This window comes from Candoia aspera, chromosome 3, assembly GCF_035149785.1.
Source record: "Candoia aspera isolate rCanAsp1 chromosome 3, rCanAsp1.hap2, whole genome shotgun sequence".
NCBI classification, from domain to species: domain Eukaryota; kingdom Metazoa; phylum Chordata; class Lepidosauria; order Squamata; family Boidae; genus Candoia; species Candoia aspera.
Window position 1 is genome coordinate 4,608,756 of NC_086155.1, and position 15,895 is coordinate 4,624,650.

The window sequence follows — 15,895 nt, forward strand, 5'->3', positions numbered from 1 at the left end:
GATATCATTTCACCCAATCATGACTTTTATCCTGAACACCCTTAGAAACATAGGAAGCTGCCTAATTAGGCTTCAGACAACTGTTTCATATAACCCAGCACTGCCCATAAAGTACTTTGAGCGTGTTAAAACACTGCATTTACCCCTTAGTTGGTGAGCTGCAGACAACAGTATGCTAACTTGTGGGGTACTTTCCAGATTAGTGATTTTAGTTTCCACAGAGTAGTGTCTGTGTGTGTGTGTGTGTTTAGGATAAAACAGGACTTTTGGTTTGCATCTGGCAAACTGGCCAAAATAGATGCATGATATTTCTGTGAAGCTAGGAGAAAGAGGTAAGTTTGAACAGATCTGAATGTGGGTGGTCTGATCTTATGGAAAACATGAATACACAATTTAAGCACAGAGCTATTATGCATACACATAGCAATGGCATGAATCTTAAAACATGATCGATTCAGTTGCTTACAATGAAACAGGAGAATTAGAGAAGGATGCAAGGGTGATGCGAGGTCCTGGATGTGGGACACTATCTTTTAATAGTATCTAGGGTAGCTCTCAAAAAAAGAATTGTCAGGAAATGGTTTGTTTATTTGCTTGTTTATTTTATTACATTTATACCTGCTGCTATCCACAGATTCTTGATGGTAAACAACAACCGAATGGAAATCAACATTACAATAAAAGTAGAGTAAAACTTCCACAACATAAATTTTAAAAGTTGTAAAATAAAATAAAATCAAGCAACAATAGCAGTAATAAACCAATAGTGCTGTTTCATTAGTCTAAGGGCCTCTGAAACAGTTCAGTTTTTAAAATATTATGGAAAGGCCAATAAAGATTGGAGTGGGGAGGCAGCCTGATTAAGTTACAGACAGCAACAGAAGTCTGTGAGGTTCTGCTGAGGAAGGGTGAAAAGCGATGTTTGGTTAATAAGGTGGAGGAGGCTGCAAAGAGCATGTCCGAACAGAAAGAGGAACGTTAACCTTAAAAGAAGCAGAGAAAACACAGAGTGATTTTGATGGAAATAACAAATAGTTTTGCAACTGGGTGAAGCAAGGAGCCTCCAGCAAAGTGAATGGAAGTGAAAGATTTGAGATGAAAGTGAAATGAGGAAATTCATGGAAGGAGTATAGTGGTCCTTGTTTAACAACCACTCATCCAGAGACTGGACTTGCGATGGGGCTGAACCAGTGGTACTTATGACTGATCTTTGAAGTTCCGGCCACTGCAGCACCCCCACGGTCACCTGATCGCGATCCAGGCACTTGGCAACTAGCCTGGATTTCCAACTATCATAGAGACCCGCAGTCACGTGATCGTGATTGGTGATGTAATGGTTGCCTACCCCAAACACTCAGACTCACAAGAGGTTACTTAAATGAAATCTGATTTATTGAGGGAATTATGGCAAATGCAGAGAAAGCTGAGAATGAGCAAAAGCGCGTGAAAATACAAACTAAATCCCCTTGCTTGAGGAGCAACCCCTCCCTCGCCCGGCCATTCAACCGCCCCTTCCCAGGTGCTAGAAACCGTTAGCCTCAGCCTGGGAAAGCAACCTTGAATCCATGACCTGACCCAAACACATTCCAATGCAGCAGCCAAGAGATAACACCTCAGCGGAGTGGAAATATCCACCCGCTCCTGAGAGTCAGCCCCCTCCAGGGAAATGGCATGCGAGGCGTTACGATGTACCAGGCACGTTGAAATGGTGAACATGACATACTGCCCCCCCCCAAAAAAAACTAGGGACCGGGTTTGGAGGGATAAGCATTATGGAATCAACGAACCAGAATAGGGGAAGCCACATCGTGAGCGGCCACCCATTCCGGATGGGGAAAATGTTTCCAGCGAACTAGGTACTGCAGTGTGTTGCGAAGCCGACGAGAATCAAGAATTTCTTTTACTTCAAAATGTTGTTGCCCGTCAATCATGATGGGAGGAGGCGGCGGCGGTTGATCATGCCAGCGGTCTGAGCGAGTAAGGGATTTGAGCAAACTGCAATGAAAGACGGTGTGTAAGCGTTTCAGATTATGCGGCAAGTCAAGTTTAAAAGTCACTGGGTTAATTTGTGCCACAATAGGGAATGGGCCCACAAATTTAGGAGCCAACTTTTTAGATGGTTGAGAAGACTTGATGAATTTGGTAGAGAGGTACACCATGTCACCCACTTGGAATGAAGGGTGAGGGGCACGCTTCTTATCAGCATGCTGTTTGTAAGCAGACTGCGCGTCTGCTAGTGCCCGCTGGATGACCAGCCAAGAGTCCGCCAGCTGTGTTGCCCATTCGGATGGTGAAGCAGGCGGGACAGGTGGCTGCGGCAAGTCAGGGATGGGGACAAAATCCCTGCCGTGAACGGTGCGAAAAGGGGTTTGACCGGTGCTTTAATGAACGGTGTTGTTGTAGGCAACCTCAGCAAAGGGAAGGAGGTCAACCCAGTCATCTTGTTGATAATTCACGAAAGCACACAAATATTGCTCTAGTGTTGAATTTAGCGCCTCTGTGGCCCTGTCAGTCTCAGGATGCCACGCCATGGAGAATGCCTGTTTAGTGCCCAAAAGTTTTAAAAATGCCCACCAAAACTGAGAGGTGAACTGTGTGCCCCTGTCAGAAATTAAGCGGGAGGGACATCCGTGTAACCTGTACACGTGTACAAGGAATAGGCGGGCTAACTGTCGCGCCGAAGGAATGGAGACGCATGGGATGAAATGAGCTTGCTTGGAGAAATAGTCTTTTACTACCCAAATAACAGTTTTTCGTTGGCTGGGAGGTAACTCCACTATGAAATCCATAGAAACCTCCTCCCACGGGCAAGCGGGACTGGCCACCGGTTGCAACAAGCCTTGAGGCTTCCCCACCTTGCGTTTAGACATAGCACAAACAGAACAGGATGCAACATAGTCTTTTACATCTTTGCGCAACGCAGGCCACCAAAACTGTCTGCGAACCAGGTGCAAAGTCTTTACAAAGCCAAAATGCCCAGCAACCTTATCATCGTGCGAACGGAGTAACACCTCCTTTCGCAAGCTGTCAGGGACATAGAGACGATTGGAGTTCCAAGCGAATCCCCGGTCAAAAGTAACACTGTCTCTATTTGCTAGCAACCAAGTGTCAGTTTTTAGCTCCTTTAGAAACTTTTGTTGCAATTGAGATGAAATGGACAAGGTGCCCTGCGGGGCCGAATCACTGCCAGCAGGCTGCTGCCCACGGGCTTGACTACAGGTCACAGCCGGCATTCCCAGTTGTGGCTGTGTCCACAGCGTACTGACCACCTCTGGCGCTGAGCTGGAGTCCTGGGGCTGCCTGGACAGCGCGTCTGCTAAGAAGTTCTTTTTTCCTGGGATAAACTTCAGTTTGAAGTTGAAACGGTTAAAGAACTGAGCCCAGCGAACTTGTTTAGGACTCAGCTTGCGGGGAGTACTAAGGGCTTCCAAGTTCTTATGGTCAGTCCACACCTCAAATGGATGATTAGCCCCTTCCAGCAAGTGGCACCAAGAGTCCAAAGCCGCTTTGACTGCAAAAGCCTCCTTTTCCCACACATGCCAACATCTCTCCGTCTCAGAGAATTTGCGCAGCAGGTAGGCACATGGCTTTAAACAACCCGTCCCATCTGCTTGCAACAACAGGGCTCCAATAGAATAATCAGAGGCATCTACTTGAACAACAAAAGGCTTGGAGGGGTCAGGGTGTTGTAAAATAGGCTCCTGTGTAAAAGACTCCTTCAGCTTATCGAACGCCGCCTGACAAGCCGGAGTCCATCTAAGCAGCGCACCTGGGTTTTTTACCCGGCGGGTTTCTCCCATCCCCTTTGTCCGAAGCAAATCTGTCAGGGGCAAAGTTATCTCTGCGAACCCCTTTATGAACAGCCGGTAGTAATTGCTGAACCCCAGGAAACTTTGAAGTTGCCTGCGGGTGCGGGGTCTCTCCCATTCCAGGATGGCCTGGATCTTAGCGGGATCCATCTCTATGCCTTTATCTGAGATCCTGTACCCCAGATAATCAATCTGTGTTTGCTGGAATGCACATTTGGACAGTTTGGCATACAACTCAGCGTTCCTTAGCTTGCGAAGCACCTGCTTAACCAACTGTACATGTTCCTCCAGAGTCTCAGTATAAATCAATACATCATCCAAATAGACCAATACCCCTTTAAACAGATGTTCATGTAATACTTCACTGATCAATTGCATAAACACCCCAGGGGCCCCAGCCAAACCAAACGGCAAAACCTTATATTGAAAAGCTCCCAACGGGCAATTGAATGCCGTTTTCCATTCATCCCCCTCCCAGATCCTCACACGGTAATAAGCTTCCCTTAAATCCAGTTTCGAGAAGATTTTCCCCTTAGCCAGATGTGACAACATATCTTTTATCAAGGGCAGGGGATATTTATTTGATATCGAGACCGCATTGAGCCCACGGAAATCGCTACAGAGTCTTAATGTCCCATCTTTCTTCGGGCGGAAGAGGACCGGTGCCCCCACTGGCGAACTAGCTGGTTCAATGAACCCTCTTGCCAAGTTTTTGTCCACAAACTCCCGTAACAAAGTTAGTTCCTTCTGAGTCATTGAGTAAATCTTTGGCTTAGGCAATTGGGTGTTAGGCACCAGCTCAATGGCACAGTCAGTTTTCCGATGGGGGGGAAGTTGATCCGCTTCTTTCTCCCCAAACACATCAGCAAATGCCTGGTATTCCTCCGGTAGACCCTCAAGAGGAGGGGTTGGGTACTGCGGAGTCGCAGCTGCCGCTACCCCCACCACCTCCTCTGGGGCTTCATTCCCCTCCGGTGCTTGATAAAATCCGTCCCTAAAGGTTACAGTCCGATAGACCCAATTTATCTGAGGATTTTGCTGGACCAACCATGGGACACCCAAAACTACCAAAGGACCCCCCACCGGAGCTACTACAAATGACAACCCTTCCCGGTGGCTACCCATTTGCAAGGCTACCAAACCGGTGAAATGCGTGACCGGTTTGCCCCCTGCCACGGATCCGTCCAATTGGGTGAAAACCATGGGTCGTTGCAACAGAAAGGTGGGCAACTCCAAGGCAGCCACCACGTCGGGATGCATTAAGCACCGGGAGCACCCAGAATCAATCATCGCCCACACTTCTATCGTCTTCGTGCGTGATCCCAACTTTACTTTCACAGTGAGAATGCGATAGTTGCCACTCACCGACACCGGCTCGCGCCCCTCCTCTACCACCTGCCCTGCGGCGCCCTTTAGGGCAGGTGGCTGGCGTTTCCCGCCGACTGCAGCAATTTGGGCTCACCCTCGTCCCCATAAAACGGCACGCTTTCCATCTCGCTGTCAGCCACTGCTGCTTTCATTTTTCTCGGCAGAGAGGGGGACTTCGCAGTCGACTTTCCCTGCCGGTCCTTGCCCTTCACCTTCGGGCATGCCGCCGCGCGGTGCCCCTCTTTGCTGCAGTGCAGGCACTGCCCCTTCGCGTAGCGGCGCTCCTTCTCCTCTTCCCACGAACGTTATCCAGATCTTCCTAAGGAGCCCGAAGGGCGGGTGGGTTTTCCATCCCGCCCCGACTTCGTCGCCCGTCTCTGTGCAAACACCTCGTGGGCATGCTCAGCCTTATGTAATGGTTGCCTACCCCAAACACTCAGACTCACAAGAGGTTACTTAAATGAAATCTGATTTATTGAGGGAATTATGGCAAATGCAGAGAAAGCTGAGAATGAGCAAAAGCGCGTGAAAATACAAACTAAATCCCTTTGCTTGAGGAGAGCCCCTCCCTCGCCCGGCCATTCAACCGCCCCTTCCCAGGTGCTAGAAACCGTTAGCCCCAGCCTGGGAAAGCAACCTTGAATCCATGACCTAACCCAAACACATTCCAATACAGCAGCCAAGAGATAACACCTCAGCAGAGTGGAAATATCCACCCGCTCCTGAGAGTCAGCCCCCTCCAAGGAAATGGCATGCGAGGCGTTAAGATGTACCAGGCACATTGAAACGGTGAACATGACAGGTGATCTTCCCTGCCAGCTTCCCACAAGCAAAGTCAGCGGGAAGCCGGCAGTAAGACAGAAGCTGCAGATCATGTGAGGTCCCCGCTTAATGACCTGTGTGGTCCTCGCTTAACAATGGTAACTGGGGACTGCCAGAACTGCTATCGCTAAGTGGTGCAGTCATGTGGCATCACACTTTACAACCGCATCGCTTAGTGACAGAAATTCTGGTCCCAATTACCATTGTTAAGCAAGGGCTACCTGTATTTTAAGATTGAGGTGGGAATGGTATTGATACTGAATATCAAAGAGTGGAATTGAAATGAATGCTATAAATATTAGTGTCCCCCCACTAATAGGCTGGAACATAGTAAATCAAAACAAACAATATTTTTTTAAAAAAAGATGAAAAAAATCTTTAAATTATTTAAAGAGATGCAGCCTCACACATTTTCTAAAACAATAGAGAACACACCATGGTTTGGGTATCACACATACCATGTCCAACAAATGAAAGCCTGTATACAAGGCATCTTGTACCTTCTGAAGAGCTTAATTAGAAGGCAAATTCACAAAACAGGTAATTCCGCCCAGAGTCCCCCCTTTGGGGGGAGATGGGCAGTGATAAAAATTTATTAAATTAAAAAAAAAAAAAATCCACCAAGTGTTATATTGGGAGTTGGCCATTTTTTTCCAGCACTGTTATACAACCCAACCAAAATATCAGGAGACCTCCTGTATTGCTGACTTTTGCTCAGTATTTTTCAGTATGGCATAGGGTCACTATGAGTGAGATAGGTGGCTATACAAATATGACAGACAGACAGACAGACAATATCTATATTGCATATCATTAGCAAGCTAGTAGAAGCTTCTGGATCAGGAGTGTCAAACTAAAATCACCATGAGTGCCTCAGGAGGACTAGTTCATTAGCTTGAGGGCTGTAACACTGAAATCTTGTCATGTATAGAAGTCTCCAGTGAGTCAAAAATGTAGGAAATGAAAGTATCACAATATGCCACTAACACAAATGTATTAAAAAGGAAAAAAACCTAACCATTCATCCTGCATATGAAATCTAGATCTGAACACCTAGGGATCCTACCCCATCCCCACTCATTTAAATCTCTTGACAAATACTCAAATTCAGAAACATTATATTTAAATATACCAAATGATGCATATCTTTTGACTGGGCTATATTGGCAAAGATGAGATTAGTGCTAAGTTAGGAACCGATCTTACACACAAATTAATTTGGCTATACTTTTCTGCAAGCCCTGTCTGATTTTTCATAATCAATTTTAAGGAAGGTTGTTTGAAAGAAGAGATATTTATTTCCAAGGGATTTCCTTATTTTTTGCCTGGGGAGACAAACATTCATTTCCAAATAAGTTTTCTTTTTTTTGCATACACTGACAGCCACAGAAGTATTTTTACGTGTTCTCCCTGAAAAATAACTAGTTCTTCTGGGATGGTTATCGATGTAAACCTTAAAGGAAGAAGGAACTGCATTCCAAGGAGCCAATATGTCTTTTCTGAGTCCAGCTGCCACTGCACCTGAGGGCTTGGAGCCCACTTAAGCATCCTGTTCACTTTGCTCAAGAGCTCCCTGAGGATGATAAGACAATTAAGATACTGCACAATAACCCCACAGGAGCAGGAGTGCACAAGATTACAGCAGTACTTTGTGCTTCCAAGAGTAAGAAAGAAAAAGACTAGTTGTCTTACTGGCAAGGGATCACTAATAAATGGGAAAACATACATATTATATTTGTGTGTGTGTGTGTGTGTACACACACACACACACATAGAATGAGAGAGAGAGCGAGCTAGTCTTTTCTCATTTTCTGCATTCCTAAACAAAACTAACAAACCAAACTGAACTGCCTAGATAATACCCCTGCTATTGCTGGATAATTAAGTAGTCTTGCAGGCTGCATAAAATTACCTAGAGGTTGCATATGGCCCAAGAGCTGCAAGTTGGAGACCCCTGTTCTAGATGTTCTTCAACAGTCCCCCGACACAGTGCCTCACTGTGGTCTCAATACGATGCAGTCAAGTCATGCTTAACTGTTGCCAAGTACTGGCTTGTGTGCTAAGTTTAGCTAGTAGACTAATCTCAGCTGTGCACAGTTCTCCTTGCTACCTATGACGTGTGAAATTCAAGGTGGAATATAATCAGAGAGCTCCTCCAGCTATGAACTTGATTTTTCAATGGGAGCACAATCCTTCCAGAACAGCTGAATCCCAAATTCTAAGACAGATTTTCTATCGATCAACAGCATAATCTATTATGAATTTAAATTCCGTCTATTATTAACATTACAGTACATGAGAAAGTATAATAGAACTTGGGGACTGTGAGGGAGTGAACTTGGGAAAATTAGCTGCAGCCCGGCAGAAACGTGTCTCATCCCATTTCCCTCACACATTCACACCCATTCACTCACAACTTTACTCACAAGCATCCAAGCCAGCGTTCCAGCTGCCTGTGATAACTGAGTCACACCCTGGCATTTTCAGGGATGTGATGTCCAGAGGCAGCCTCACCCCACCCAGGCCCTTAACTTGCAAAAGCAAATGCTAAGACAGAGTGGGAAAGCGTGCAGGAGGAAAGGTGACAAGCAAACGGCGTACAGATGGGGAAGCGGAGGCCACGTCTAGAGATTGGCAGCTATTACAAGCAGGCAGGAGGACTATCATTCAACTGCCAGGACCACAAGTTACGGTGAGCAGCATATCCTGGTGGGAACCCTGCTTGGAGCTTTGCCAGGAGCTCAGCAGCAACTAGAAGAACCACCGCCACACTGAAGCAGCACCTCATTCCAAGTAGAGTAAGAACGTTTGGAAGGAGGCAAAGGTTGCATGCCACTTTACAGACTAATAGACTTGAACTAAGTATTAAAGGACTGAGTATTAGAGACCAAGTGACATGGCAGCATCACCGTGCAAGTCCTAGAAGGGTAGAGAGCAGCGGTTTCTTGTTGGAGGAAGGTATGTGCCGTTACAAAGCACTGTGTACAGATTTGCTACACTGTGGTGTATCCAATCCTAGGAAAGCAAAGGACCTTCACAGGGACATCAGAATATTGATGGTACTTCAATACTAGCCTCTAAATTACCTGTCCCAAATGTCCCATTTAGGTATGAAATAGAAACCCTATCACACAATTTAAGCCCACCTTCCATCATGTTGAACAATAGCACCGCATTTTGGATTTAACAGAACAGAAAGGACTGGAGTCGCTGTGGCAAAAGATTCCAAGGCTCGGTTCTGTCAGGTACTTCAGAAAGATACGGTCAGTGGTATTAAAACTCACTGAGAATTGCAAAAGAATGAATAGGGATGAACCCCACCCTACACCACCTCTTACTCAAGTTCCTAACACAGATTACCCATCCAGTGAAACAAGCCATCTTAGTTCAACTTCTTAGTTTCACTGGATGGAAGTCTGACTGAAATGGGACCCAGGTAATCAGCATCAACTGTGACTGAATTGTGATGCCACCCAATTGGGCCTTCTACCTCATGTGCTGAGTCAAAGGCTTTCTAAGTCAAAGCAGCCCTGGTTTTATTTCTGAAATTGTAGTTGTTGTTGTTGTTGTCACCAAAAATGAGAATTTCACTTTCCACTTCAGGAAAATAGACTTTAGTTTGTCAGAAGACATTGCCTGAATATGTTGGTAACCCACTTTGTTTTTGTGAGAATTAGTTTTGGTCAAGCAATGAACACTGAAAAGAAGAATGGAAGACAATACCATTCACTGTACAGTTATTCAAATTTATCTTTGCAAGTTGTCATGGTTGCTAATTGTAAAAAATGTTGAAGATACTCCTTTTACAGATTAAAAAAAGTATGCATCAAATTTATAGTTCAACAAAGAGACACAAGGCCTGGTTATAAGAATAAAACAATATAAATACATTATTTAGCTGAAAATCAACATAATACATTTGCATCATCACATGAGTATTAATGGGAAGCCTGATTTATCTGCCCTTTTTTTTAATGAATAGCACTGATCTATGCTGCACAACGTAGAAATTAGTAATGTATATGTTTTGTTTTGTCAAATGTCTGAGTGCTATTCAAAGCTTTTTTCAAGGTAGTAAATTAATCTTGCTTTGAGCTTTCAGAAAAGTACTATAACGTATTTTAATGTGTAAATAAACATAGTGATAATGAACACAAGAGATTAGCCTGAATTCCCTAAAGCGAAAATCCATGATAGACTAAATCAATTGTGGAGTGAATGATTATTTAAAACAAAACAAAACAAACAACATCAAGATCCAACTACCAGTGATTCCCATCAGTGAATTAATTTGTCAAAATATAAACAACTCTATATGAATATTGTAGTTCTAGTAATATGGGGAAAAAGCAAACTTTCTACTGAGATAGTACCAAAAGCTCAGTACTAGACGCTTATCACCCCAATATTTAACTTCTTCAATAAAGACCAATATCCGCCAGGTAACTTCTCCATTTATTCAGAACCTAGTATAGTAAGTCCATATTTTCCTCCCTGACTGCTAAGAGTCGAGTTCTATGTTTTCCTTTCCTTTACAGTGCAACAACCTGAAACACTCTCTTCTATATCAAATCTGTGAGCATCACAGAAGCAGCCTTTATAATACAGAGACTGGAGACAACTTTCATTACACAAAGCTTTTCACATATTTTACAAGTTTGTATGTTGCGCTAAAGTTTGAAATACCGCTAGGGAATCACAATATCTTCCTGCTTGCTACAAGTAAAACCCTAAATTGAATGGAATATTTCTTATTTATCATACTCGTAAGCTGCTAAATCATAATCAACTCAGGCAGATTGCAATAAAACGAAACAAAAACGCTATAATATCAACAAGCCAAAGTAAACGCATTACAACAAATGAAGCCTAAGACCAACAAATAAGCAAACAAGCCAAAGTTTGGTTCCAGGTAGCACTCAGTCAATCTCCAAAGCCCTCCAGAAGAGTAGGGTCTTTGCTTCCTTCTGGAACGTCACCAGTGAAGGGGACATTCTAGCTTTTGGAGGGAAGCTGTCCCAGTGTACAGGAGCCATGTTGTAACAGCAGCGTTTTCTGGTCCTCCTCACCTCATGAAAATGGGGGACAATAAGCAACTTACCCTGGAAGGATCTCCTTGGATGGGTCAACTCTATTTTAAATAGGCAGTCCTGAAGGTACCTAGTTTCCAAGCTATGTTTACTGATAACATGAGAATATCCACTTCAAAGAGAAGCAGCAAAGACTGTCCAGACTGATGCCAAGCAATAGACTTTATCCATCATTGTAGCAAAACCCACTATTGCCTAGAATTTGGAAAAAACTTGGATGCAGCAGATTTTTTAAAAATAAATCTCAAGCCTGCAAAACCAAGGTCCATTAAATCAAGGGTTTACTGTATCCTCAAAGCTGCAAGGTTCTAGGTATTTTGAAGAGGGGAACTTTGGGAAAACGATAAGGCCACTCAGGCATGTTTTGGGGTTAACAAAATGAGGAACAAAGCACCAGTGGCAAACTACAAGCTATTTTATTTTAGGGTTTTACTTTATGGATCCTTGGTATAATATGGTGGCTCCTCAAGAGAAAAAAGTATCAAACTCTGACATACATAATGCTAGGCATTTTAAGGGTTTCCGTAAGCACAATATACACATTATTACTCAACAGTTAACCATTCAGACCAAAGTGTTCCATGGAGAAAGCCTAGTTTATCTGTATAGGTAGTCCTTGACTTACAACCATTCATTTAGTAACCGTTTGAAGTTATGATGGTGCTGAAAAAAGTTATTTGCAACCAGTCCTCGCGCTTATGACCGTCGCAGCACCTCTGCAGTCATGTGATCAAATGTTGGGCACATGGCAACTGACATGTATTTACAATGGTTGCAGTGTCCCGGGGTCACATGATCACCATTTGCAACCTTCCCAACTGGCTTCTGACAGCAAAATCAATGGGGAACTGTGTGATTTGTTTAACGACCGCCACAAAAAATGCTGTAAAATTGGGTGTGGTCACGTGATGCCTCACTTAATGACTGCACTGCTTAATGATGATGCATTTTCCGGTTCTTATTGTGGTCATAAGTAAAGGATTACCTGTATGTGTGCATTAGCCTTAACTAAACAGAAAAGAGGTAAGCTGTGACATTAGAAATACTATCTGACCAACAAATGCAATAGTACTAATCCTGCAGATCATAAACTCATATTACTGAGCGGTTCTCAAACAATCCAATGGGGAAAAAAATCCTAAATCTAAAAACACAGCATCTCAAAAGGAAGGCCAAGGATTATACACACAGAGGCATTTTTCATGCATTATGAAAGGTACAATCAAAACACAAATGTATTGCTTTAGCCACTGCTTGTGAGACCTGGAACCTAAAGTGTTTCAGACATAGAACACATATTCTCCAAAAGACTGAGAATACTTCAACTGGTGTCCATCATACAAGGACACAAATCTAGGGTGACCTGAATTCATTTTAATAGCTCTTTTATGAATGCTAATTAACCTTTTAGTAGTATACACAGAAACAGCAACTTACAAGACAATGAATGTGTGCCTTTGGGTAAATATTCAAAGAGCAGAGAACTCTCTTCTCCCAGCATGTCAGCTTTCAAGGACAATAAGCTATTCTTGCTCATAAGAGCTGCTCGCAAGTTAGCAACTGCTACAGCCTGAAGTGCATCCTCTTTTTCTGGAGTAAGTGGCTGAGAGAGATAACTCACTTCACCTCCTAGGAGTGCTTCATCAACATTTGCATAAAGATCCACTCTCTCTATTCTGTTGTCAGAACTGTTGGGCTCTGCCCCTGTCAGATCCACACCTGAATGAAAAACAAAGAAACAAACATTAGTTTACATTTAAGCATGGAGACTTATGCCAGATGTGCATTTGTAAAACTCTCCCTCCACACTTGAGCCCACAGTGTCAGCACCAGTACTCAGAGATAAAAGGCTCAAATTATATGCTTTTTTCCAAGTTACATTTCCTATCTCCATTTTATGATCCCTTCACTGATGTTACACTCATGCAGTGTGCGTTTTGCAAAGATATGCAGTATATACAGTATACAGCACTTTGCTGTCTCTTGGCTGCTACAGTACAGAAGACAATTTAGTTTTTGCTAATGACCCAGTACAGTAATATAAAATTACTCTGGATTAGCTTTTTATTCCCTTTCTTAGCTACAGTTTATTCAAAGAGTATATCATTTTATATTATTTCCTAACTTAAAAGGTAATGTTATTAAGCAGGTCTCCCATGAAATTTATATGCCTTTCTTTCATATATGTGATACAGTTGCATAGTATAGCAATGTACCCTGATTCTTACAATAACTTTCAAACATAAAGTAGCAGAATGTGAAGATTATGTTAGGCAGGAAGTTATTATATGATGCAAATTGCCAAATGTTTTAATTAATCAGTTCAGCAAAACAAACACTAAAAATTCTTCAAAGGCCATTTTAGAAGGAAGAAGTTATGGATATAAGACTTTGATAATATTTAACAGCATCTACTATGTAAGAAGGCCCACTGAAATCAGAGGTTTTGCAAGTTAAAAGAGTGTCTCCCTTCCCAATTTTGCCTAGTATTCTTCACTGACATCCTCTGATACTTTTGGGTAGAGGTGCGAGAGCCACAAGCTTAAAGAAAAAATACCTATGATAAATGCAAAAAAATAAAAAAAATAAAATCAGAACTGTACCGTTTATGCATTTCCTCCACTAAAGTAAAGGTAATTGCGAATACCTGCCTGCCACGTATGCATCCGGGCGGCCAGGTCATAATGGCACCTATGAAGTAGCCAATCTAGGTCCTTAGTCAAACTAGCCCAACAGTGCTGCTACCGCTAAAACCATTTGATCAGAATGCATCTAGTCAACTCTCAGATACAAGAGCTACTTGTTCCTCATGGCATAGCTTCAGTCAGTCAGATCTGAACAGGATTATTCTTGATCTAGAGAGCATGTCTTTCTGTCTTGCTTCATTACCTGGACACCCAGTTCTTGATCCTCTCCTAGTAGTATCTCAGCCCTATTCTGGTATCTAATACACATTGTCAGTGATAGGCTCTCCCATTTCTTTTCTTGTTGTTTTATACATTGGAGAGAAACTGCACCCAAAGGTATCTTTTGAATCCGAAGGTGGAACTCCCTACTTCCACTCATGAACAAGATCTATTTTCTACAATCATGTATGATATTGTACAAAACTATCCTTGGTCATAGCCATCCTTGACATCCAGAAGCAGTGCTGAATCCAGGAACATTCTAAAACTACTGGACTACTCCTTAATGCATTTAGTACAACCTCATCCAGAGCAATCTGGATATATCACTTACAGTGTTTCATCAACAAGCAGCATTACCATCTTCTCTACATTAACTCTGTAATCTCTTATCTCAGAAAATTATTCCCTGTGAGAGCTGAATGACATCAGCATAAATGATGCCTTTGCATGAATTCCCCCCATGATTTAATGTAGTTATTAAATAGCCTGAGGAACAGGTTTGTCACCTGGCAAGCAAAAAGCCACAAGGACACGTAGCAGGTTGATAGAACCATCTCCTGAATATGTCCTTTCAGAAATCAGGACCAGAAAATTGTTATGACCAATAACAACAAAAGACACTGAGGTCTATCAAAGGCATTCTTGCCCTGTCTAGTTATCAAATGTTGCTACTGAGATCATACCACCCCAGTCAACTAACCAGGTGGGAAACAAGATTTATTTTAAAAAATCAGGGTAATCAGTATCTATAAATAAGTGTTGAATTACCTCGCTGCCCTTCATCTTCTTTGAAAGCAGAAGACAAACCATTTTCAAATTCTTAGTACATAGGAACCAATTACAGTGGAAGGCCAGCAAAATCATTTCCAGATTTTTGTTATCCTGTTTCAGCATTCTATTTTCACACCCACATCAGAGAACTGATGAACCAAGAACTGCACTGTCCAAGATTAAATTTACTGCTGCTATATGAAGAAGGGCAAGACCATGAACTATGATACAATGCTGATAGAAGTTGACACAGATAAATGAAAAACTTAATTAAATTGTGGGAGCTGTATCAGACATTGCAGGAATACAAATTGAAAACCCTCCTCCATCTGTTACAGAAAGGAGTTGGGGCAGTTAATAACCAGAAACTTGGATTTAAGAATGCTAAATAAAGCTTCCATTTTATTAAATGGGCCATTTTTAAAAATCTGATTTCTGCTTACTATCATCAATCTGAAAAACAAAATTGAATACAGTGCTAGAACTAGATTTCTCTCTGATATATGTAGAGAAAAAAAGTTGTGATGAGATTTTAAACACTGGCCTTGGTATATGGTAGAGAACGCAATTTATAGGATTAATAAACCCTTTAAAAGACGGGTGGACAAACTTATTCTGGCCATATTCAGTTTTCTAAATCTTGCTAAGGCTACACTCCCAGAAATGAGCAGGGTCAAAGTAATTTTAAATTAATTGTGGGTATTTTTCTACGCAATTCTCCCTTCCCTTCCCATGAAAATCATCATCAACTTAAAAATATTACTTAACCACTGTCTTAATCACCTACATGTCTCATCCCATGCCGTATTTATTTTGTCTCACACTTACTTGAAATCAGTTCCAGTTAGTTCATAGGGACTAGATTTACACACCACACTAAGTGTAATACGGTTTCTTTGGTATTAACTTAGGGTGTTGTATGAAATCATCCATTATGGCTTGTAAACCACGGTTTATTATTTAGCACAATGCAAAACTCCTGCAACTGTGATTTAGTCAGCAAATAGAGGGGGCGCTGTCATAGTAAGCAAGGGTATGGTGGTGAGGGTAAGGTAAGTCCTTGGAGAAAGAGACATGTATATTTACAGTCAATCCCTCTTCCAACCTTCCTCCTGTTTCCCGATTA

General features: G+C 42.5%; 1 protein-coding gene across 1 annotated transcript in view; it reads right to left on the reverse strand.

The window, feature by feature from the left end:
• ZBTB46 (zinc finger and BTB domain containing 46) overlaps positions 1-15,895 on the reverse strand; it is a 73,147-nt gene that overhangs the window by 31,811 nt on the left and 25,441 nt on the right. The window contains exon 3 of the mRNA XM_063296886.1: positions 12,527-12,808. Coding sequence (XP_063152956.1) covers positions 12,527-12,808 — 282 coding nt within the window. The remainder of the gene's footprint in view (positions 1-12,526; positions 12,809-15,895) is intronic.